The sequence below is a fragment of the Podarcis cretensis genome (assembly GCF_951804945.1).
Source record: "Podarcis cretensis genome assembly, chromosome: 5".
Lineage (NCBI taxonomy): Eukaryota > Metazoa > Chordata > Lepidosauria > Squamata > Lacertidae > Podarcis > Podarcis cretensis.
Genome location: NC_137174.1, coordinates 65,222,658 through 65,246,815, shown reverse-complemented (window position 1 = coordinate 65,246,815; position 24,158 = coordinate 65,222,658). Strand labels below are relative to the sequence as shown.

The 24,158-nt window shown below is 42.9% G+C and overlaps 1 protein-coding gene across 2 annotated transcripts in view; it reads right to left on the bottom strand.

Moving 5' to 3' along the window:
• The window catches only part of KY (kyphoscoliosis peptidase), a 34,361-nt gene extending 14,859 nt beyond the window's left edge, over positions 1–19,502 (bottom strand). The window contains exons 1-8 of one of the 2 annotated variants that reach the window (XM_079977273.1): positions 19,090–19,502; positions 14,173–14,223; positions 12,327–12,374; positions 10,202–10,276; positions 8,904–8,960; positions 4,836–4,918; positions 2,820–2,928; positions 1,370–1,487 (exon numbers count right to left, since the gene is read on the bottom strand). In XM_079977273.1, coding sequence (XP_079833399.1) covers positions 1,370–1,487; positions 2,820–2,928; positions 4,836–4,918; positions 8,904–8,960; positions 10,202–10,276; positions 12,327–12,374; positions 14,173–14,223; positions 19,090–19,231 — 683 coding nt within the window. In that variant the 5' untranslated portion in view covers positions 19,232–19,502. The remainder of the gene's footprint in view (positions 1–1,369; positions 1,488–2,819; positions 2,929–4,835; positions 4,919–8,903; positions 8,961–10,201; positions 10,277–12,326; positions 12,375–14,172; positions 14,224–19,089) is intronic. The other variant, XM_079977274.1, reaches the window with a different exon arrangement.
• Positions 19,503–24,158: the final 4,656 nt, after the last annotated feature.

The window sequence follows — 24,158 nt, the reverse complement described above, 5'->3', positions numbered from 1 at the left end:
AACCTAGCCTGACCCATGTGTAGTTGCCCATGATTAGCTGTTGCAGAATGGATAAAGATTGGAATCCACAGCACATTGGAAGACATGCAGTGAAGATGCACAGTGTCTGCATTCAAGTAGGCATGTAAATGCTGTTTTCCATAAGCATACTTCTTACAATGGGATGAACATTTCGATGAGTGCTTCAATACCCCACAATTGCTTAATTAGCTTCCAGCAGGGCTAGATCCTGACAAGGGAACATTTGGATGAGTTGATAATTACTATTGTTAAATGATATCTGATAACACAACATTTCATTATGTTGATGTTAACTTTTTATGGACACCAGGGGCTTGGCTTGGAAGACCTCTCAAAGCTGCAATTAAAAATAGACATAATTCCTTCCACAAGCACCTGTTTTTTCTCAATGGGTAGAGGATGTATTGGAAGAAAACCTTGATTTATTCTCGATTCGATTAAGGTCTGGATGTAACAGAGTGGGTGGCATGGGAATCCAAGTCTTCAAGGAAGTTCTAACAACATCCTTTTTTTAAAAAAAAAGCATTCTCACCAGCCTTAATTCATAAAAACGAAGCTAGCAGGAAAGTTCTTGTGAAGGAATCAACTTGTATGTCTTGTAGCCATTCTTTTGTGAGCAGTCAGGTGGAAATTAATCACAGTGCTTGCACAGCCAAATCCCATCCCTCTAACTCAGGGTGGGAAACTTCAGGCTGAAGGCCAAATGTGGCCCTCCAATCCTCTCTAACTGGCCCTTGGGAATCTTCTCAGGCCATGCCCCTCACCAGCCTTGCTGTCCCTTGAGAGGGAGGAAATGTCCTGTTGCATGAGTGCCACACACACAACTTAAATGAATCCTGCCCAGAGTCTGCCTTCTCACTCACCACTGACTTGTGGCCCCTGGGAAGTCCCCCAGAAAGGAATGTGGCCCCTGGACGGAAAAGGTTTTTGCACCGGGGTGCTCCTGCGCTAGATGTATGGGGCACTTTGCAGAGGATGTCGCCAAGTTCAGTATGGGACACACCAGTCACCATTTCTTGCATGTGAGGAACTGCATGGGGTAGTCTATATTCTTCAGTCCTAATGTTCTTTTAACCTTCAGATGCTCCAGAAAAAAAATCAGAGAGCCTCTTCTAACTAAATTATCCCCATGTACTCGTCTGCCATTATGTTAATGCAATGCGAGCCTCAGCAGATGGTACAAAGTAAATTATGGAGGGGGGGCGGAAAGCAAAATTGACCTTTCTAGGACTTGCTGCTGTTCAACAATACAGCTTCAAAACAGTGCTTCAAATCCTAGTTGGTGTAAAGAGAGATAGAACTGGTGCATAGGTAACAGAGCAAGGGAACATTTCTGATCTTCATGTACCTGCACATTTGTTCAAAGAGCCCAGCGTATCCCTCGCAAATGCTCTTTCCGCTCTGGAGAACATCCTTGGGCTTGAAAGACTGCTGGTCTTTGTTAAAGAAGCCCACAATATCATATTCTGGGGAGCAAAGGTTGAAAGTTTAACCACAGGTGTAAAGTAAACAAATAGACAAAGTGAAACAAGGGTCATTCAGACCTGCGCTAAGTAACCAGGAAATATTCACATACAAACAGGTACAACAGATGTTTACATAGGGTGGGATTCACCTAAGGAAGCCTGTCAGTGGAAACCCTTGGTAATGTGCAATGGATACTGACACACTGTTGTTAAAGAACAAGAACAAAACAAATTTTCCTATCCAAATTAGACTTCTGAAATGAAGAAACTTAACCAGGAGAAATGCATTAGTGTGTAAAAGGACTGTGAATTCAGTTAACTTCTGCTGCTGAAAACAAACTCCTAGCACTAAGTTCAGTGTGCTCAGAGTCACCCTGTTCTTTAATTGTAATTGGGATGTCTTTTGTGTCTGGCTCTGGTTGGTAGATACTGAGATTCTAACAGGGGTGGGAATCAAAGGAGGTCTGATCAGCCTGAAGTCTGCTTTGCCCCAGGGATAGATGCACCACCAGATCTAAATTCCTGCTAGGCTCTCACCAGTAGGACAGAAAGGGAAGAGAGGGCGGCTCTTTTCTTTTTCAGTGCACCAGTCCGTGGGTTGATGTACTTTCCCTCCCTGTGTTGGTGGGGTGTTGGTTAGAGAATGGGAGGGTTTTGGATCTAGCAGCTTCAAATCCCACAGTGACCCACCACTGGTGTACCCCTTTCCAGTGCTTTCTCTCACTGGACCTCAGCTGGAAAGCCCCAGTGACAATTCTTCCTGCACTGCCTGAGAGGGGGTTTTCAAGGAAGGACCTCCCTCTCTGCCCAGAGACCGTAGAATTACATCCTAAGGGAGAAGAACTGTTCAACCCTTTCTCCTTTGGCCAGTTCCCATTCCAAATTGCTACTTTCCCCTCCTTGCAGCAGAAAAGCTGTAGGCACCAATACAAACCCAATCTAGTATGAATCAACTGTCATTTGTTTCATAAATAGTACTAAGAGTCTTCTGTGGTGTCACAACACTATTTTCACAGCTGCGCCAAACTTGAACTGGGAAAGAATGGCCCAAGGGAAGACAATATTTTACATCTGTATTTTCTGGGAATGAATAGTTCTCTGAAAGGTATATGAGTGAGAAGATTATTGACACAGCACTTTTTACAGTGGTGGTAAAAACATTTCAAAGTTTCTTAAAATTCAGATTTTCCAGGCCTGATGCATTTCCTTGACATTCTCCCTCCCTCTATTGTCAACACAATATGTAACCTGGGTTCTAGAAACACAGTAAAAGGCATGCAACTGTTCAGTATTATCCACAGGTTCCAGGAAATGACGGCATCCTCTGCTTACCTATATGATGGCATATCCATGTCCAAATGGCCCTAACCTTTTCCAGGTCGGTACGTGCTACGCGAAGCAAGGTTTTCACCAGCTCCTCCACAGTACTCTTGGCGGTCACCTGTATTATAGGAAGAAAGTGGATAACCGGTGATTTCAAACCAACTGTGAAGGTTGGTTACCTTTTCTGCTTTCCTACAAAATTTAGAGGATCTCTCTTAGGGTCCACTACTTGGCAGAACCATTGACTTCATCAACAAAATCTCTGCTATGTTTCACAGAAAGCACATTAGCTTACAGGTGTGGGGAACCTGTGACCTTTTGGAGGTTGCAGAACTGCAGGTTGCACCATCTCTGGTCATATGGCATGTTCAACAAGCAGAGTTGTAGTTCAGCAATGTCTGGGTGGCCAAAGGTTCCCTACACCTGGGTTACAGTTTGGCTCAGGACGAAGCCATTTTCTGTTTGTTTGTTTGTTTGTTTGTTTGTTTAGAAGCCCTGTCTATTAGTCAGCAGGCTGGCATAAGGCACTCAGAACAGGGTTTTCCTCAGCTTCATCATGCTGTTCTTGGCAGCTTGCTGTGTTTTAAGAAGCAAGTCTTTTACAAGCTTCAAATATATTATTGGGTAGGGTTACTCTCTCCTATCCCGCGTATGCCCTTCAGATACGTTTAGACACTATTCTATAACTAGATTCTATTTAAACTGTTTCCTTTCACATGGTATGATGGTTGTCAGCCAGACCTGCTCAACCCTCAGGCCAATATGAGATTCTGTTACTGTACAATTTCCTTTGCCAGCCAATGAAAGTGTGTTCTATCTGTTCTAAAAGATCTGGAAGCCACATACTTAGCGGACACCTCATCCTGGGCTGATGCTGTCTTTGTGAGAAATATTTAGCAAGTTGTTTATGGAGTTGCCAGTGAAATTTTTGTCCAAAGTGAAATTGGAAGCAAATTTTGGAGCTCCTCCTGAAGTGAAGCATCTGAGGGAAGCCAAACAACATTTTGATAAGACCTGTGGAGTTTCTAAGCAGCTTTTAAGGTTGTCCTCAGATTTTGCCTAAAGCAAAACATTTGGAAGTGCTTCCTCAGGGAAATATCATCTGAGGAATTACTAGGGAAAGGGATCATTACTCAGTAGTAGAGCACTTGCTTTGCAGGCCCAATGCCTCACATCTCCTGTTCAAAGGACCAGCCTTCCTCAGACTAGGGTCCTCTAGATGTTGTTGGACTGTAATTCCCATCACCCCTCATCATTGGCCACACTCTCTTGGGGCTGATGGTGTCCACAACTTCTGGAAAGCACTAGGTTGGGGAAGGGTGAGGCAGCAAATAATTTGAAATGTCTCTTTCAAATGGAGAACTGCTTCCTGTCAGGGCTGGCAATACTTGGTCTAAGGCAGCTTGGGGGTAAGAAGGGAAGAGTTCCATTCAGATGATTGCGGAAGGGTATTCTTAATGCAGAATCTGAAAGACACCTCAGGAATACACCAATGAAATTCAAAGGACTGTTTGTGTTTTGCCTGCTATTCAAGTGGAAGAGGTTGTCTGAAGGAGTTGATATGAGCAACAGACTCTGCAATCATCAGACTTCAACAAATTGTATTATAACTTCTCAAAAAAGTGATGATGATTGCAGAGTATTCTGCATAGATAACTCAGTCAATAACCCAATTCCAAGGATCATGAATTTATGTTAAAGGCCAGTTCCTGTAATCTTTTTCCCCAAAGTGGTTATTATTGTTATTTAAAATATTTAAACTAACACTCTGCTGACTGGTTTTTACTTCACCACACAATTGGCTTCTCAGCATATTTACCAGCAGCCATGTAGCTTTTTCCACACAGTGTTGTAAAAAATAATAATTGAACTGATATATCTGATCATTCAGACAACCAAATTCCACAAGCATTTCATTGTGTAATTACTAGAATATATGCAGTATATATCTGGTGCTGGAGTTTTAGAAATGATGGGAAGCAGAGTTTGAATTCATTATGTCATGACCTCCATTTATGTTTTTACCTTTGTTGCATATGCATCCAATTTCTCAAAGTCCTTTAGGTCAAAAGGTATGGATTTCAAGCATGACTTGTCCCATGGGTAAGCTAGGAGAAAAAACACATGTCATCGGTAATAATTATTCTGGAAAGGAAGAAACATTTCAACTGGACAAACGCTCTAGCAAGCATAAACCAGATCTATACTAAAGTCGTTTTCACATGGAAGGTTTACAATAGTTTAAGTTTCCCTCCATTTATTATGTAAAAATAAATAAAAGTCCACTAGCAAGTGAAAAGGCTAATAAATATATAGTGGCATAAGCTTTCTTTGCCCAAAGCTTGTTTCATCAGATGCATGGAGCACTGAGCAGGTAAGTTTATACACGAACTAGGAATGAGGAAACTCCAGCCTATGCCCCAGTTGTGCTCTAGCAGGAGGTCCAATTTGGCCAGTGAGGCCATGTCTTCCAAACCACGTCCACTTGTCAATCAACTGATATCATGCTGGGCAGGAGGGCTGGGTTTGATCACACCATCCCAGGAGTCCTTGCGCCAACCATTGAGACCTCTGGAGGTTTGGAGGGTGTTTGCAGTTTTTTTCAATGGTGTTCCCAATATATACAGTTTCACGTAAACACACAGTGCCTCAGAACATGGCCCCTGTGTAAATGGGGAGTTGCCTGTATTGCATTGGCTTTGTGCACCTCTTCCCAATTTATAAACATTAAGGCACAAAGGGGAGGCAAAAGGTTTCCTGACTAAGCAGGGACCAAAAGGCTAAGCAATGGAGGAGATTTGCATCAGCTGCAACACATGCAGAACACAGATTATTAATGAAAGATGGAATCAGATCTGATCAGCTTTGTAAAAACATTTTCTCTATGCAACCATGTGCATCCCTATCTACACAGGCTATCGCTTCATGTAAACAGCCTATGCCCGAAATCCTATGCACTATGTCCTGGGACTAAATCAATTTGAATAGATATTATATCTGAGTAGACATGCCTGGGATTGTGTTCATGATGGCCACTACCTTAGGTCACTTTTAAAGGGGATTACACAAACTGATACAGGATAGGTCTGCCAATGGCTGTTGGGCATCATGGCTCAAGGGGAAGCTGCTCCATTAGGCAAAATTGGGCACTGCTGCACCAACCCCAGTCTGCCCTCAGCCAGCCCCACCTAACTGCCTTATTTACAGCCAGTCCAGGGGGGTGGTACTGCCTGTCAGTTTCCTCTTCCTTCGTCTCGGTGTTGCTCTCCTGGGATTCAGCAAGGTGGAGGATGGAGACAAAACTAGAAATAGCTGCCTCTGCCTCTCGTTGGTTCTGGCTCCACCTGTAATGGGCTCTGGTTCTTGTCCTCCCTGCTTTCTGCCCCATCAGCCACCACTGCCTCTTGGTAAATATGCAGAATGCCACTGAATGACAGGCCACAGTAGGAGAGGCTGATTGCCTCAGTTCCCTGCTTCTGAGCTTCCCAGAGGCAGCTGGTTGGGCCCAAATATTCTGACAGATTTGCAGAAGATCAGATTTGGATATCGCCATTATGTTGACTCTTCATAGATGCACAGCCAACACAAGCCATCTATGCTGTGTTGTGTGAATTAGCTATACATCAGCTGATGCACTTGGGTGCTAAATAGTCTCTACTGCAAATTGGCAGCTTCACGGGCCCAGGAACAATGTCCAGAAGTAGTCTAACTGCGTCACGCCTCTCCTGATTTTAAAGCCAAGTAGCACACGACTCCCTTGCTCTGTCTCCCTCCCCAACAGACCTTTTTCTGCTGTGCCTGACCTTTGGGGAATGGGCAGGCACAGCTGAAAAAAAGCCTAGTGTCAGAAGTCTGTGTCTCACTATTCCTCAGGCTTGGTTCAACCTCATTTCCAGACTGTGATTAGTGATGGAGCAACTACAGGCAAGAGGGTGTGCGCTGTCACCTAATGTACCGAACAGCCATCTGTCTGTCTCAAACCAGCACTCAAGCACAAGGCATCTGTCTCTTTAACAGGCTTGTTTGTTTATCTGGCCTTTCGCTGAAGAGGGCTATTACACTGACCTAAAGAGAGCTAAAGCAGATTTACGCACTTAAAAGGTTCCTGCTCTATACAGCTCAGAAAATTACTTTTTTGCCATTTGGGAGCGGGTAGTTTCTTCAAATTGGTGATCAGTTTTAGTCTTTGTCAGGCTATAACTGAAAAGGCTCCCTACAGCTGCAGAATTCACAATAACTCTTACAGTCACACACTGTTACCACTAGCAGCCAGAATTGTGTACTAGGCCTCCGATATGCTGTGCAAACTGGAGCAAGGCAATATTTAAGCACAAATAACATTGGCAGGCACTGACTATACCAATTTTGAATGTTTAATTGGAGGCCTATCTTAAAAGCAGCATGCTCAGCTAAAACACTTGCCCATCAAACTTCCGAAAAGGGCTGTGCGTGGTCAGGTTATGGTGATGCACACACCTTGCCATCAACAAAGTGAGGTTGCATCTCCACAAGGACTGGCTCCAGGCTGGAGGGGTTTCTGGGCACAGTACCATCTTGTGGGCCCCTCTTACACTGGTGGGCTCCCTCAGCTGTACTTGGCAGTGGTGGTGGTGGTGACAGAAACAACACTCCAGAGAGGCCAGGCACTGCCATTTTATTTCACCATAATGCTCTAGAGCACTTCATGTAGCTGTTACGTGGGTTTTGGGGGCGGAGAGTAGGCTGAATGCCTGAACCCCTTCTAATTCTTGGAATAGCTGGCTAGATTCCTGGTGAGGCAACAGCTTGGGTGATGGGCCATTAAACAGAACAAAGGAAAGGGCTTTGTGTGAGATAGCAAATGGGTGGGTAGTTAGAAGGCCAAAGGCAGAATTGAAAGCCGAGAGTTGGGTGATGTGAGCTAAACACTAGAGTAAGGTAACTAGACGTCCCCATTTCCCGGGGATAGTCCCAGGATTTACAAATCAGTCCCCATACAAAATCAATTGAAGTTGAAAAGTGTCTCCGGATTCATTGAAAAAAATCTAGTAACCTTACACTAGAGGCAAACCAGAGAAAGATGTTTGGTTTCTGCAGGAATTAAAGGCTGTGGCTAACGGCGAAGCAAGGCCCTCTTGGGGTGTTAATGCTGTGAAGCCTCTCCATCATAGGCTCAGGTTGCTTATATATGGGCAAATAAACCACGTATCATAAAGACACCACAGTCTCTGCCATGCCTCATTCCAAAGGAAACACAAACCTTGGGTAAGCACCTGGACTCACACCACTTGGGGACTGGGGTGGCGTGCAACGGAGTGTTCACTTCAGGGTGTTGTGGGACATTAAAAGGGAGGCTCACAGGCCCAGATGCTCAAGGTGGAGGGTCCAACGCAGGCGTAAGTGCTGGTGGACCCTGCTGGAACACTGGGGCAGTGGCCTAGGGTGCCAGATGCTGATCTCCACCATGGCTGCTGTGCTTTATACGTTCACTCCCTAATAATCAGCTGTATTTGTAACTAAGAAATGCGGAGGTGTAATCTGAGAGCAGGATTTCCTTCTCGGCCAAATTGCCAATGCATTGATGGCATTTTCAAAAGCTTAGTAAGTTTAGCCTCCTGGAACTCATCGGCACCAGCACCCTTGCTTTGAGTCATCAGAGAGGACTCACCCCTTGTTCCATATGCTGCATACACAATTCTTTTAAAGCACATTACTTCCCCCAAATAATCCTGTGGTTTGTTAAGGTTTCTGGGAGCTGTAGCTCTGGGTAAGATAAACTACAATTCCCAGGGTCCTTTGGGGAAAGCCATGTGGGCAGCAACAATGCTGCTTCTGCTGCTGCTCATGAGGATTGCCATCTAAACAGATGGAAAGTGCTGTCAGGTCAGTTCCCAAACCGCTTCAAAGATAACAGAGCTGGCAGCGAACATGTGGCAAGGAGACCACATGGGCAGCCTTGGGTGCTGAATGCAAACTTGGCTCTGAACTCCATTTGTTTTGTGTGTGCATTTTTTTTTCTTAAAAGGATGCTTCCTGTTTTGTATATTGTTGTTTCCTCTGTGAAATCTGTACTGTAGGAGTAGGAGCGATGGTATAATACAACTCTATAGTTACCATGCTGGTCTTTCAAACCCGGTGGACGGGGTCTGCGTTTTCTGTTCTCCGGAAAACCTATGAAATTGTGAAAAGCATGTGAGATAGGTGAACGGATGTAAAATGAATTGAAGTAGAAAGAAGAAAGAGAAGTGAGAAAGGAGAGTAGGCCTACAGAACAAGTACTTAATTAATTGACACTGATTTGTTCAAGAGGTCATCACACTAAAACCCCACATGGGATTTTCCTAGTCTCACTGTGGTGTGGCAGCCATGAACATATGATCGTGTGAAAAGCATGCTGCAAGTGTTTCCTTTGCCATGGGTTGAGGACATACGTTGAACTCTCAACTATTTGTGTTCCCATCATCTCTGAGATATCAGCTCACTAATATGCCCAAACCATTTTAAAGGGCTTGAGGAATATGTGGAAGATTTTACTTATTTACTTCTCGCTCTCTTTCTCCCTCTCTACTACTAAATATAGTAAGAGGAAAGGTTGGGAAATTGGCCCTACAAAGATGGAAGAATTCTCCAATAATAAAAGTGCAAAAGTGACTGAAGCTTTTTGTATGAGAAAATAAACGAGTGTATTCTTTTCTGCCATTAGTGGAGTTGGGTTGGTGGAATCCAGATTGGACGGGTATGGAATAGGTAGGTCAATTTTGGAAGGGTGATCATTTTGATCATGGCTATTTTATCTGACAGAGTGAAGATAATATGGTTCCATCTCCTCAGGTCATTGTTAATTTGTCACCACAGGGCTTTGTAGTTGTGGAGGTATAGTTTGTTGAGGTTTCTGGTTATTTGTACCTCTAAGTATCTGAATTTGATACGGCAGATTTTTCTTTGTGATGTTGGAAAATTCTTTTTGTATATGAGGTGGGGTGTTGAAACACATAGCCTTGGACTTGGCAAAGTTTACTTGTAAGCCCAACACCACTGCGAATGTGTTGAGTTCCTCGGTTAGGGTGATTGCTGTATTTGTGGGGTCTGGTGTCGTGACCATCAGACCATCTGCGAAGGTAGGCCACTATTAATATCCCACATATCACAGTGGAGGAATTGTGGATAAGAGAAAATGTCTTTCCTAAGACTACCTAGCGAGTCTGCAGAAGATTTGAGGACACCCTCTTTCATAGCTCAGTTTCTTTACTACAGCGCAACATGAGCTCCTGCATATAATTTAATATGAGATATTTCGCCTTTATCAAGGAACCAGTCAATTTATTTTTATTGTTGCGAGAACAAGGGAACAAAAAAATTAAATGTGTAAGAATTGTTCCAAAACAAAATATTGATTTTTAAAAGCGGCATACCTTTCCCAAAGGAGAGTTTTTTGAACAACTGTGGGGTAGAATTTCTAGCATGTACTTCTACTGTCACATGGGTTCCTGAAACAAGCAAGAATTTTTGAAGCTGGTCAGTACCGGGAAATGTAATTCAGCATGTAAGCATCATGCCTTGCATCTAAGGCAGTGAGAGCCCAAGGATGAAAGTGTTAGAATAATCCTGCATTCCTCCTTCCTACTGAAACCCCAAAATGCTAAGAGCTGCAGTGATAGTGGGAATGAAAGTAGTTTTGGGTAATTCTCTCCTCCCGCTACCACTCCCTGTGCCACATTCCAGGCCTTCAAGGGGCAAAGGGGTTGCAGTGGGGAGAAGGACAGCCGGAAAGCCCTCTTAAACAAGCAGATGTCCGTTTGTGCAACACTGGTTACATTCCCATACAAAACAAAATGGCAGAAAAGGCCGTTTTTTCCAAGTCACAACCAGGACAATCCAAGTCACAATCCAGAACAATCAGGAACTGAAAGGAATTGTTCCTTTGCAAGTGGGAGGATTGGTACACTAGAGAGTTTGCTGTCAGGAGCTGTCTGGTGCAGACAAGGCAGCTGTGTGGATTCAAAGTCCTTCCTCCAGTGCTTCGAATCCACACAGCTTCCTCTGCAGAGGGGGCAACACTCTGTTTAGAAAGTTTATGAGCTGGCTACCCACATAAATATGCTTCCTTTATGCTTGCTTTCAGTATAAGCTATTCAAAAGTTCAGATGTATAACTACCTCAAGCCAATTCTCATTTCTCAGCCTCTCTTAGAAGGGAACCATGAGGGACTTTCTTCAATCAAGACATATTTTGACAGTTGTATACCCCTTTGTGTTTGATATTTCCTCATCAAACAGAGAAATTTGACTGGGAGCCTCTGGGCACTTAACAGATGTTCTGTAGTTTCTTTGCAGACAATGAAGTCAAGTAATTGCCCTGTCAGTCCTTCATTCTTACTTCTTCCAGTTCTCTTTTAGTTTAGTAGAATCTTTTCTACTCTTTCTCCACAAGGTATGGCTTACAATTGGGCTTGCAATATATATATATATATATATATTGAGGAGCAGATTTGCAGCAAAAAGTCGTGGGATGGGGGTAGCCTCTAAGAAGATTATAGGAAGCTGCCTAACGACAAGTCAAATCACTGGTCTATCTAGTGCAAGGGAATTTTGAGAAAAAGCAGTGGACACTCACAAAATGGCTGCCATGGAAAGCAGCCCATTCATAAAATGGCTGCTTTGGTGGGCATAGCTATAGGAGTTTTCTGAGGGACCTACTGGGGATTGCAGGAATTGAACCTGTGAACATTGCATGTAAAGAATGTGCTTTATCACTTCATGTTGGCCATTCTCTTTTGGAGGATTAGAAAACTATCTGTATAATGTTCTTCCTCCAAGGGTAGGGTTGTCACAAAGCAAAAACCAGGACACCCTGAAAGTTGAGTTGTTGTTTTTTGTTTTGTTTTACAAAAACACCCCAAAACATGATTTTTTGACTTGCCTAAGATCCAGGACAAAACACTGCCCTTCTGACATCAATTCCGCTTTTGAAATCCTGGTAATGTCCAGGAAAATCCAGACATATGGCAGCCCTATCCTAGGGGCATCTGACAGACTACTTATGAAGACAGAATGCTAGATTATTGAAATATGTCTGTTTTTTCTTCATTTTATAATGCAAACTTTTAAAAAAATGAATAGAAGTTCTATAATTTTGGATCTTTAAGTATTTATTGTTATAATGAGAAATCATCAGGAAAAAAGTAGTTTAAAATGCTTTTGAGATTGCATTACATACTCCTTTAGCAACTACATTTTGCCTCCCTCAGGCATATTTAGACTGATCAGGCATGCAGGATTTTTTTTTTTTTAAGTAGGCCTTCCCTCATCTTAATCCTGCTTTCAGAGGTTAATTTTATTGAGTTTTTTTCTTCTTCTTTCAACCTCTGTAATTTTGTAACATCTGGTCATGGTGATTTTCCAAAATAGTTTGCCATTTTTTGCTCTGTTCAAACATCTCTAAATGCTCTACTATTTTACGATATTCTAAGGTAAAAGCTTACTCCCAGTAACTTGTAGCAAAGGGCACTATCAGACAGTTCATTGGTTTATCACATACCTTGGGCAGAGCAGGAAGTAATGACTTGCTGCATCTGAGCTGCACGGCCTGGTGATGGAAGGAAAGCTTTAGTGACAAGAAAACAACCTATGAAACAGGGGCAAAGTGATAAGTCCATGCAAATGCAGAGAAAATGCAAGTTGGACTAGGGGCAAAAGATTGAAGAGTATCATTATTAGCAGGGTGTTCCTGTTAAAAGTCCCAGCCAGCCAACCATACCCTCCTCCAGGACAGGTCATTCCATTTCCCCTCCCAAACACCAGTTGCTTGTTCTTCTCCAACTGAAATTGAACATCACCTCCTTATGTCCAACCCATGGTCTGAGTCGAGCCAACACATGTACATGGTACAAGTAAGATAACTGTGAAAGGTAGCCTTTGCCATCTGTCATGGATGCTTTAGTTGAGATTCCTGCATTGCAAGGGGTTGGACTAGATGACCTTTGATGTACCACCCAACTCTATAATCCTATGATTTGTGCAATTGTCTATATGTAGACTCTGCTCCGACTTTTGATCAATGCAACTTGGCAGCAAGGATAATGGATTCAATCCCCACTCTGTGCATTCACAGAACACACACACTCATATTTTAACAGGTCCATGGTTTTATATAATTTTGATTTAAAATACTAGTCCCCTTCCCCCCTCCAAGCATGGAAGATAGACCAGTCTACATCAATGGACACACTGAGTCGCATCCCTTTTCTTTCAAAGATCAGTATATTGGCAGTCCCCAGAGAGAAGCTGGAGCATTTCAGCAATGTGTTTGCCATTCTGGGTACCACGTATCTTATGGCTGGCATGGCTCAGACCCATGAAAGATGATGAGATATCGCTGCAATGTGTGTGATGACGGCCCATGTGTTTGTTTTAATATGGCTCAATCTGCAATTGCATCATAGCATTCAGAAATACTGTAGGAGCACCGGCTGCTTCACGGTGTCAGACTTCGTAAGTACAGTAATCTCGCTACACTGCCTGAAATTGATTTGTTGACACCTCCATGCTTGGTGCATGAAGATTTCTGGCAATACAACTGGAGATCTTCAGTGAATACCTATGAGCTGGTGGAAGCCGCTGTAAAGTCTTGTTAGATCCGGTTGTAAAGCTAAAGAGCCTATTTCCCTCTGATCTGAAAATTTCATGCCCAGATTCTTGGTAGTTCCTTTGCTAGGACTCCTGCTCTGGGGCAGCTTTTATAGAACAAGGAGCAGAATGACTCTGCCTCTTGTACTGTGATTTGAGATTAGCAAAATGGAATTATCTCACAATGTTTCCCAAATTTGGTCTCCAGCTGCTTTTTAACTTCAGTTCCCATCATCCCTGACTACTGGTCTTGCTAGCTAGGGAGGATGGGAGTCGTAGTCCAAAAACAGCTGGAGAACCAAGTTTGGAAAATACTGAAGAGTTATGCACACGGCCTAATATTTGGGTTTCTTAATTCAGGTTGCTAATATCTGTACTTGGCCATTTCTGTAATTCGGGACTTTGGAAGCTCTCTCCCCCAGACTGCCTTCAGCACAGAAATCGCTAGCTCTGCAAATGCCGCCATGTTGCTATGGGGATCATGACCGGCTCTACTATTAGGCTGAGTGAGGACAGATTTTTAATGACAGCAGATTTCCAGTTGTTTACAATATCTGAGCAGCCTCTGTGAGTGGTGACAGCATTTGGACCTTATATTTCAGGGAGCAAAATATACCGAGCTAATGATTAAACCTCCAAAAGACCACCCCCCCAGCCTCTCTCAACATGGTATGGCTGCCTTTAATGGGTATTAGAATACACGGATCTGGACTGAATTTCTCACATGGAAACTCAAAGGGTGAGCGAAAATGACATACCATGAAGCTCATTTCCTAGTTTGTTGTTTCCATTGCCATCCCCTCGAAAGCCTAAAAAACAACAACCAGTAAACTGCATTATTTATTTATTTAACAAAAAATATGTACTGTTGGATTGTAACAAAACCTTTAAGTGGCTTACAAGAAATATTTAAATTATCAATAAAGAAGTTAAGAACAATTAATAACTTAAAAAACCCCAATTAAAATAAGCAGTGAACTAAAAATCGATTAAAACATGCCAACATTTCCATACCTGGAAAACAAAAATGTTTTAAAGAAGGCACTGAAATGAATACAGCAAAGGCGCCTACTGATGTCAATACGTAAGGAGTTTCAGTCAATGGAGTTAAGTTACCCAAGTCAATGGGTCTACTTTGAGCGTGATTAACATCAGATATTGCTCATAACATTTTGGATTCGTCCAACTAGCAAACTAACCAAACTGCTTAGAAACCCAAGTCTAAAAGCCACTAGGCTAGCATAATGAATTCACCATCCCCTAGAAGAGTATTTAATCATGGACAGCTACAATAACAGAGCACTAGTAGCCTTTGTGTATATGATCTACTACTAGGGCTGCTCTTAAGCCATACCTGCAGAAACTCACTGTTCTTCCAAAGGTATGAATAGCTGGATGAAGTCAAAGACAAATTCTCAGCTGAGTTGTTGTTTTTAAAAAGGCTGAGCTAAGGAAATTAGAATGGTTTCCCTTTATAAATTAAAGAAATGTGCGTATGTATGCTTATTTTTCATCTTTTACAATGCAATCTTCTATATGTCTCCTCTGAAGTTAAGTCCCACTGGCTTCCATGGGATTTATTCCACTGGCTTCCATGGGATTTATTCCCAGGTAGCTGGGTACAGAGTTACAGTCTTATTGTCCTCCTGCTAATTCTGAGAAGCTGGAGGCACTGAAGTCCTGCTCACCTCTCCCTTTGATCTCTGAGGTTTCACTAAGAATTGAAAGCCTGCCCCTGGCACCATAAAGGTGTGATCACAGGATCATGACACAGCCTGTCTTGCAGAACTGGTGACAAAAGAGAAGTCAATGCTTTGGAGCGCTTGGAGATTTTGCCTAGAACTGTGTGGGGTTTTTTGGTGTGTGCACGCATGCAAAATTAGGCTGGATGCCCGAGTCCCTTCTAATTCCTGGATCCAGCAAGGGTTAAAATCTCATGGAGGATTCAGTTGTTGGAATAGCCAGGCTAGCTTCTTGGTAATGGCCCTAGGTATGAGTCTTTAGTATAAGAAAGGAACCTGCTCTGAGCACGAGAGCAAATTGGCTGGTAGTGGCTGGTAGTGAGAAGGTCAAAGGCCAGAGTGGAGAGAGTGGACTGGGCTACAAGCAAGTAGATGCCTGAGAATGATAGTCATGTCAAGGGTTGTGGCTATGGGAGATGCAAGTCCTTCTGGGGTGTTAATGCCATGAGCCCTTTCATTGTAGACTCAGTCTGCGTATATGTGTAAATAAACCATATGGCAAACAGACACCACAATATTCCCTGCCCCTCATTCCAAGGAAACTAAACCGTAGGTAGGCGATTTGAAGCCCTGGAATCTTACACTGCTCAGAGATTGGGATGTTGTGCAACAATATATTCCTTTTCAAACTCTTTCTATGCTAGGGTGTGTGTATGCAGCTGTTAGTTTAAATTAAATGTACAGCATTTTCCCAAAGGAAGGAATGAACAAATGGGCTGGCTAGAACAAAAACACTCCCATCTCTCTCCAAACCTCCCCAGGGTAACTTCTGAAATGTGTTGGCTCATTCTCAAGGCCAGAATCTCCTGTGTTTGTTTCGTGACCATATCCCTGCTACTCTTCCTTGTTTGGAAACAAACATACAACCCTGAGTGCTTTGACTGATCCACCTCGCTGCAGCTGACCAGGGCACCATGGCGGAGTGATGAGTGAACAGCCTGCCTAAGGGAATTTGGAATGGCTTGATATTGCAGACAGACAGTTTTCGTTATAAATAATGGCCACAACACATCAGGTTTATGAAACACGTAAACACCTAATGCATCAGCACAAATTGGGATGTTACATTTATATTTCTGCTCTGAACTTTGTCCTTGGATATCTCAATCTCTTCTGGCCACTGAAAATAGCGACATTATTCTGACATTGCACTCTGCAGGAACAACACAAAATGAATGCAACATTAACTGTACCTAAGAATAAAAACGATGACTTGCCTACCTATTGGAGTGGAGTGTATGTGTGTTGTTTTAGTATTTCTTTTTATATTCAATTTCTATTTTGTGACTTTATACCATATGTATATTATTGAAAGACCAATAAAAAATAAACAAATAATGGCAACAATCTAGCACAGAATTTGCATTTGCTTTAACATGTCATTGTTTTTCTTTAACACAACTCCTACATCTGCTCCACTGACAAAGAAAGCAGGAGTTAACAAATACAATTTAATGAGCAAGAGAGGTGGCTGGGTAGGGTGGGAGAAGCTGAATCTTCCTTGCATCCTCTGCTTACCCTACTTGAGCTTCTCTCCTCAAGCCCTCTACTCATTCCAGCTAGACATGGAGCTCCCAAAATAATCTTGCTCTCCCCCCCCTAAAAACACTTGCAGGTCTCCCCTATTTTGGCAGGGAGAAGGGGGTGGGGACAGGGAACCTAATATTTCTACCCCCCCCTATCTACTTGATAATTTATAATCCACACTTTCATAAAAAATAGCAAGAGAGTGTGCAACATAGGAGAATCAAATCAACAAAAGTATCCATAATAACAGTATAAAAACATCAACAAAAATATCAATGAATACTGATGGGTCAGAAAAGAAACTTCCTATTGTAAAGGCCTGAACAAACAATATAATTTTCAAAAGACGTCTCAAAAAAGGGAGGCATGATTCCTGCTGAACCTTTATTAGTGGGGAGGGCCACAGGGCAGGCTCTGCCACAAGATAGGCTTGGTGCTTGGTGAAGGCCAAATGAACTTCAGGGATGTGGGCAATCAAGAGAAGTGCCCCATCTCTGTGAAGTTCTCAGTGGTCAAGGTGGAATTTTAGGAATCAGTCACATACAACTCCCTTCCCCAGAGCTACTATTAGAATGACAATGTGTTTGAAAGGCTGCCTGGCTTAAGTCCAGCTGAAAGGTAAAGAACCCCAAGGAGGGAGAGTAGAGGCCCTGACATTGTCCATCACTTGGACAGCAGATTGAGCAGGCACAAGGGCCACAGCCTTCACAACAATTCTGTTCTCTCCTAATAATTCCACAGTGATGCATCACCATTAAAATCTTGAGCATTTCATTTCCCAATAGGCTGCTCTTTGTTGTGGCAGTCTAGGATGTTCTGGGAATGTTGTGCATTGTACTCATGTTTACAGTATACGGTATGTAGGCATTGTACCTATGTGTACAGTATGTAGGCACTTTCGCTTCCCTAGCAACTGGGCTGCCTCAGTGTGGCTGAAGTTGTGCAAAATTCTAGTGTTGTATGTCGCTTCTGAGTTTCTTGGAGAAAGGGGACAAAATTAGTAGTAGTGGGTAAGATGGTGGTTCAAATTTTACCAATTTTTACCTCAGTCATGAACTCACAAAGTGGCCTTAAGCAAGCCACTATTCACTCACTCTCCATTTGTAATAAAGGGACAATAACATTGATTTACCGTATTAGAGTGTTGAATGCTATACAGCACATTTCAGCATTAAATATGTGTGATGTATACAGACATACCTTGGGATAAATGCGCTTCAGGTTGAGCGCTTCGGGTTGCGCTCCGCGGCGACCCAGAAGTAACAGAGTGCTTTACTTCCGGGTTTCACTGCTTGCACATGTGCAGTCAAAATGATGTCATGCGCATGCGCGGAAGTGGTGAAATGTGACCCAAGCACGCACAGACGTGCTATCGTGTCTTATGTTCTGTTTGGGATGTGAACGGGGCTCAGGAATGGATCCTGTTCGCATCCCGAGGTACCACTGTATTATCAATGGGTGATCTTGGACCAGTCTCACTCTTAGCCTAATCTACCTCACAGTGTTGTGGTGAGGGAAGAAATATTGTGGGGAGAATGATATACACTGAGTAACAAATGAATTCCCCTCATACCCTAGCAACTGGAAATGCCTGTTCTTCCCAGTTGCAATATCCTATTATTATCATATTTTATTACTACAGCTGCTGCTATTATTTTTCTGAGGTCACCCATTTCACTGGTTTCTGTACTGTGAAAGGAGAGTACTTAGGTCACCATTACAATTACGTCCCCTGCAAAAGGTGCATCAAGCTATATACTAAAGTTCCTTGTATTACACTCATGCATGCTAGCACACACAGACACACACTGCAAGCATTTGTTCTCTTTGTTTATGATGGCAACAGACAGGAGATTGATTTACAGAATCACTGTCTGTTTCAGCAGCCCCTGTCACTGGTTCTGTCTGCAGACGGGGAACATTTTCTGAATGACAACTTTGGAGGTTTCTCACACTGTAAAACTTCTCACATTGAGAAGGGACAGTGTGAAGACATTGCCTTCACAGTAACTATGCACAATGCTGTGTTTATGCCCTATGTGCTGCTGCAGAGGTTTCTTCCCAGATGGAGATGCAACAGGAACAGTGTTTCCCGTTGTTGTTGTTGTTGTTGTTGTTGTTGTTATCTCATCCACCATCCAAAGTTCACAGGGTGGTTCACAACAATTTTCACAGGAAGGTTGGTAGGAGGGAGCTAAGCTGAAAGTTTGCAAAAGCAGCTCAGACAAAGGGAATACCTATGTTTTGTTAAAACTTGTTTGTGGGAGTGCATGTGCAAAAATAGCTCCCTCCTTCCCTTTATTCCCCCCTCCTACCACTTTCATCCTGCAAAGTTAAACCCTTGTCACCGAGTTTGTTTGCACTTCCCATCCTTGCAAGCTAACCAGCCAACACAGATTTCTTTACCTTCGCTTTGATGAGAAGCATGGCTCTCCGTCTGTCTGTCCATCTGCAGCCTCTGCACCATCTTCCTCTTCTCGGGCTGGACTATCAAGAGCATTTCTAGGGCTACTGCACTGGGGTCTTTCTGAAACTCCATAGTCCCCATCAGAGCATTGCCTCTCCTGCCTTCCTCTTAGAAGTCCTAATGCTACTGCTGCTACAGCCGCCAAGTGCCCTGGGTATTTTCTACCCCTCACCCAAATTGCACACCCGTACAGACATGCACGCAAAACACACGCACGACTTTTGGCTGACCCTGCCAAAGGCACTGTTTGTGGGTACCCGGCAGAAATCTACCCTAATGAGTAGGTTACAAGTCACCTTTGAAAGGAAATCCCAGCAGGGATCCATTTCCTAAACCTGAGGAAGGAGACACATTTTGGAGAGAGAGGGAGGGAGGGAGGGAGGGAGGGAGGGAGAGAGGGAGAGATAGAGATAGGGGTCTAGTTTCAGAACATGTTCTTTTCGAACCCCCTCCCTTCTGGCTGCCCTTTCAGCATTAAGCCCTTGCTCACATGTAAATCCCACTAACACCACTGTTGCTCTCGGAGAATTTGCTTTGTGAAGCCTGCATACCCCCTAAAAGGACTTCTGCTGGATTGCCAAACCCAATGTGGAAACTTAAAACGAGACTGCGGGGAGGGGGGGGGGTCAATTATTTAAAAGCAGCAAAAAATAAAACAACAATAGGGATGCTTTTGGTGAATGAAAGTTTTTGATATCACATCCTGGGGTACTTGTTTCAGATAAAATGAGCAATCCCAATTATTTTCAGAAGCAACCTGGGTTCTAAAATATCGTATTAACAGCAGCGGCAGTAATAGCATTTGCCCGTCAAAAACACCCATTCAGTTTCTCAAGCAATTCACTTTTTCTGCAGCAACCTGTGTGCTTTGCCATTCAGTTTCATTGCAACTGCAGGCAGAGAACATGGAAAGGTGGAAATGTCAACAATTTTTACCAGCTCCCAGTCCAGCAAATAGAAGCACTGGCAGTATGGTATAGCAATTATGAGCGACCTAGTTTAGCCGGCTGCCGTAATGGGGAGAGTGTGCTGGCATAAGAGTTCTTTCTAAATATATCCCGGACCTCCATCCTGTCACAGTCCGAGCTGGCAGCTGAGCAATGTTTGGCTCATCGTCTTGGGGGTGGCAGGGGTTTGGATGGGAACACCTGTGGGCTGGAGGACAGTGCAACACAGCTAGATAGTTTTTGAACTTCTGCAGCCCTCATTCAGTGTATGAATGCAAACCCATGAAACTGATTGCAAGCCATCCTGGGCTTAAATGCTACCACCCTATGGTCCTCAAGTGACAGTTGGTGCTAGAATCAGGTGCAATAATTGTTCACATATATAATTTCTGTGTGTTTCTTGGAAGACTCCTGCAGGGCATAAAGGCGAGAGCATTTCAGCAATCTGCTCATCTCCCATTGTGGTCCACCAGCAACTGATACTTGGACATATACTACCTTTAAAACAGGAGACTGTAGCCCTCATGGCTGGCAGAAAAGAGGTTCTGCGAGAAAGGGTCAAAATCATAAAAGAATATGAAACCAATAAAAGCAGCTCCCTTTATGGAGATAAGACTGTTTTGTCCAATAGCCATATAGGGCTTATTCACACTTACCTTTCCTTCACTCAATGTTGTTGTTGTTGTTGTTGTTGTTGGTGGTGGTGGTGGTGGTGCTGCTGCTTGCCCCAGAGCTTTACCTGTGAAAACCTGCTCTTTAGTGCTCAATCTGAGCAAATGTCAATTGGGGTTTTAAGCAGATTGTCATTTGCTTGGGTTGAGCTCTAAAGAGCAGGTTTTCGTGCAAAACGTCTGGAGCAAAGAAAAGAAAAGAAAGGACACTTGGACACAGAGCTGTAAAGTGTGGTCCATTTCTAGAAAGTGTAGGGCAAAATATAAGAGTGGATAAGCCCACACACTCCATTTCTGATGTCAGTAGTCTATGTGGCAATTCAAAAATTGAATTTTTGGAGTTGAGGCAACAACTTTGCACTTATGAAGACTAGGCAGCCTTTTGTGAAAAACTGGACAGGGTGACTTGCTAATTTGTAATTTAAATAGCTCTAGAACTCCATATTTTGTTCCCTAGGCCAATATAAAAAATTCATTAAGCTTTTCTGCAATTTCCCTGTCTTCCTTTAGCAATGCTCTCATTTGCTACCAAATTGCTCAACTTTCTGCTCTCAACTTTTTAAAGGAAGTCTTTCCTTTTATAGCTTCCCTGATTCTGCTTGTTAACAGGGCTGGCATCCACTTCGACGGTATCTTTCCTAATTTGTGGTGGCATACATTCTGTCTGAGCTTCCCAGAGAAGAATCTCCAAGCATCCCAGAGAGATTTGAAGCTCCTGACTCTCCCATTTGACTTCCTTTCAGCTAATCCCCTCATTGAAGTGGATCCACTTTCTTTCCTGCTTAGACCCAACATTGCTTCCCTTGATGGAATACTTGCTCTTAACATCTATTGACAACATGATTTTTGTAGGGATGGCAACTGGTATCCCAAGAGGGTACCAACTTACTTCCTCAAGGTGGTACTTCCTGTTTTCCTTTGTAGATGGAACAAATCAGAGAAACATGAGATTTCAGTAAAACTAAGAGTGTTGGTCAACTGTTGAAATATATACTCTATCTATTAATTTATTTACTATATATATATATGTCTTGATTGTAATAGTTAATATAGTAAGCATATTATATGAACTGTTAAATCTTCTATAATAATGTTGTTTATGAATTGGGGGAGTGGGCAGATTCCCCTGAAAGTCCTGCGTACCAGTTTCCCCCTACCTCATAATTTCTAGAGTTAATAAATGTAGACAATTACTAAATGCTTGAAGTCTTCACCTGGGGGCGAGGCAACTTAGCAGTGTACAAATCACAGAATCTTAGAGTTGGAAGGGACCCAAGAATCATTGAGTCCAGCCCCCTGCAATGCAGGAATATCAGCTAAAGCATCCATTACAGATGACCATCCAGCTTCTGCTTAAAAAAACTCATGAAACGAGAGTCCACCACCTCTTGTAGTAGTTTGTTACACTGCCGAACAGCTCTTACTGTGAGAAAGTTTCTCCGAATGTTTAGTTGGAATCTCCTTTCTTGTAAGTTGAAGCCATTGCCTCGAGTCCTATCCTCCAGAGCAGGAGAAATAAATCATGCTCCCTTTTCCATGTAAATGGAATGCAGGCTGAATCAGTTTCTTGGCCTGGAATTGCTTAGAGAGAAGAACCATCGTGTAGTACAAAGGAAGAAAATGGGCAATTAACCCAGTTACCCTGTGCTGGGCAGCAGAGGAGTGTGAGCCCTTCCTCATGAGAGGATGATGAGCAGAGACAAAGGTGAGGTTTAGCATTTCATTATCCAATGATGTAAGCTGGGAGCGGGGAGGTTGCCAGAGTAACAGGGTGATATCAAAACAGGAAAAAATGTGTCCTTTTAAAACAGAGGAAGGAGGGGAGAACTCCATGTTCGTTGGCTGGAAGAAGGGGGCTCTGAGAGAGTAGGGAGTATGGCTGCCTTCTGTTCTGGACCCAAGCTTGCTGAAGCTATGAAAGGAGCAACAAAGAGATACTCTTGGGGTGTAATGTTCTGCACTCCCTCAACCTAAACTCAGAAGCAAATGTGTGTAAATAAACCAAATCTCTTAAAGATACTACAATCTCTACGGTGTCTCATTCCAATGGAATACAAACCCTAGTTAAGCACCGAGAGCTGCTTGGCTGAGATTGGGGTGGGTGGTAACAATACTGATGTTTATGTTTTGTATTAATTTAATAGTTTAAATGCAAACAAACCAATCATCACCATCATCCTGGCCACATAATGTGCTTCACTGCATCCACACTTTGATTTTATGTTGGATTTCTTTCTCCCACACCTGACTGCATTATCCACAGATCAGGAAAATCTTAATTTGGGGTGGGGTGGGGGAGTGTGGGCTGCCACTTGGTTGACATCCATGTCATGTGGACAACGTGAAAGACAGGCACAAATGGCAAACATCAAATCCACTTTATACTCCAGAGTCTATTTGCTGGATTGATTTCCATTCTAGATATGGGACAAATAAATGAACAACAGCAATTTCTGCTCCCATTTCTGTTGTCAGATTTCTCAAACATCCCTAATTAAGCTAGCTGTGGCAAGCCCACTCTCTGCCCCTCACAAGTTTCTCTGGGTGTGTCTATCCCTCACTGACTTCACCATGTTTCAGGCTCATGGTTAGATTGAAGGACGATTAATTTCTCATTCTGTGGATAGATTTTCAGAGAGCTGAACTACATGCATATGCATGGATTGACCTCTCCATTAAGATACGTCATGCTCCAAAACTATGTTTTCTGTTTCATCTTTCGATCTTTTTGGGAGAGGTGCACAGAAGGTGCAGACAAATGAATCTGTCAATTTCAATTTCTCATTTTTCTAGTCTTGACTTCAACTTCTACAGCAGCCTACAATCTTTTCTCCAAAGTCCTCTTGAAAATTCACCAGCATTTCAGTGTGAATGTCTGCCTAATGTATTTTTTAATATGTTCACTCTCATATTCATTTTTATGCACACCTAGCCAGTCTATCTATCTGTTTGTACAGATTACTTGATTAGCAAACTGCATTGTAAAATTTGGAGAATTGTGAACTTTGAAGCTTAGCTGTGCTTCAGTTCACATCTTGTTCCAGAAAGGACAAACTAGGTAGGATGGCTTTGAATACTAACTGAAACAAATTTCGGCCCCATCCGAACCTTGCCTCACTGGCTGCATGCTGATATTGTCTTGACAAAATGAGGGAGGGAATGAAAACCATCTAACATATAGTTTGAGTTTTAACACAATCTTTAGCATATTTACTTGGAAATAGTAATTTCCAGCAAGTTTAATGGGACTTGCATTCCAGTAATTGCATTTAGGATTGGAGCTATGGGCCTCCACTGTCATGACAAATAAATCTGTATGTATTAGAAGTTGATTTGATACTGAATTCTGCTCTTCTGGGGTTCAGACTGAAAATTTGCAGTCGAAGGGGG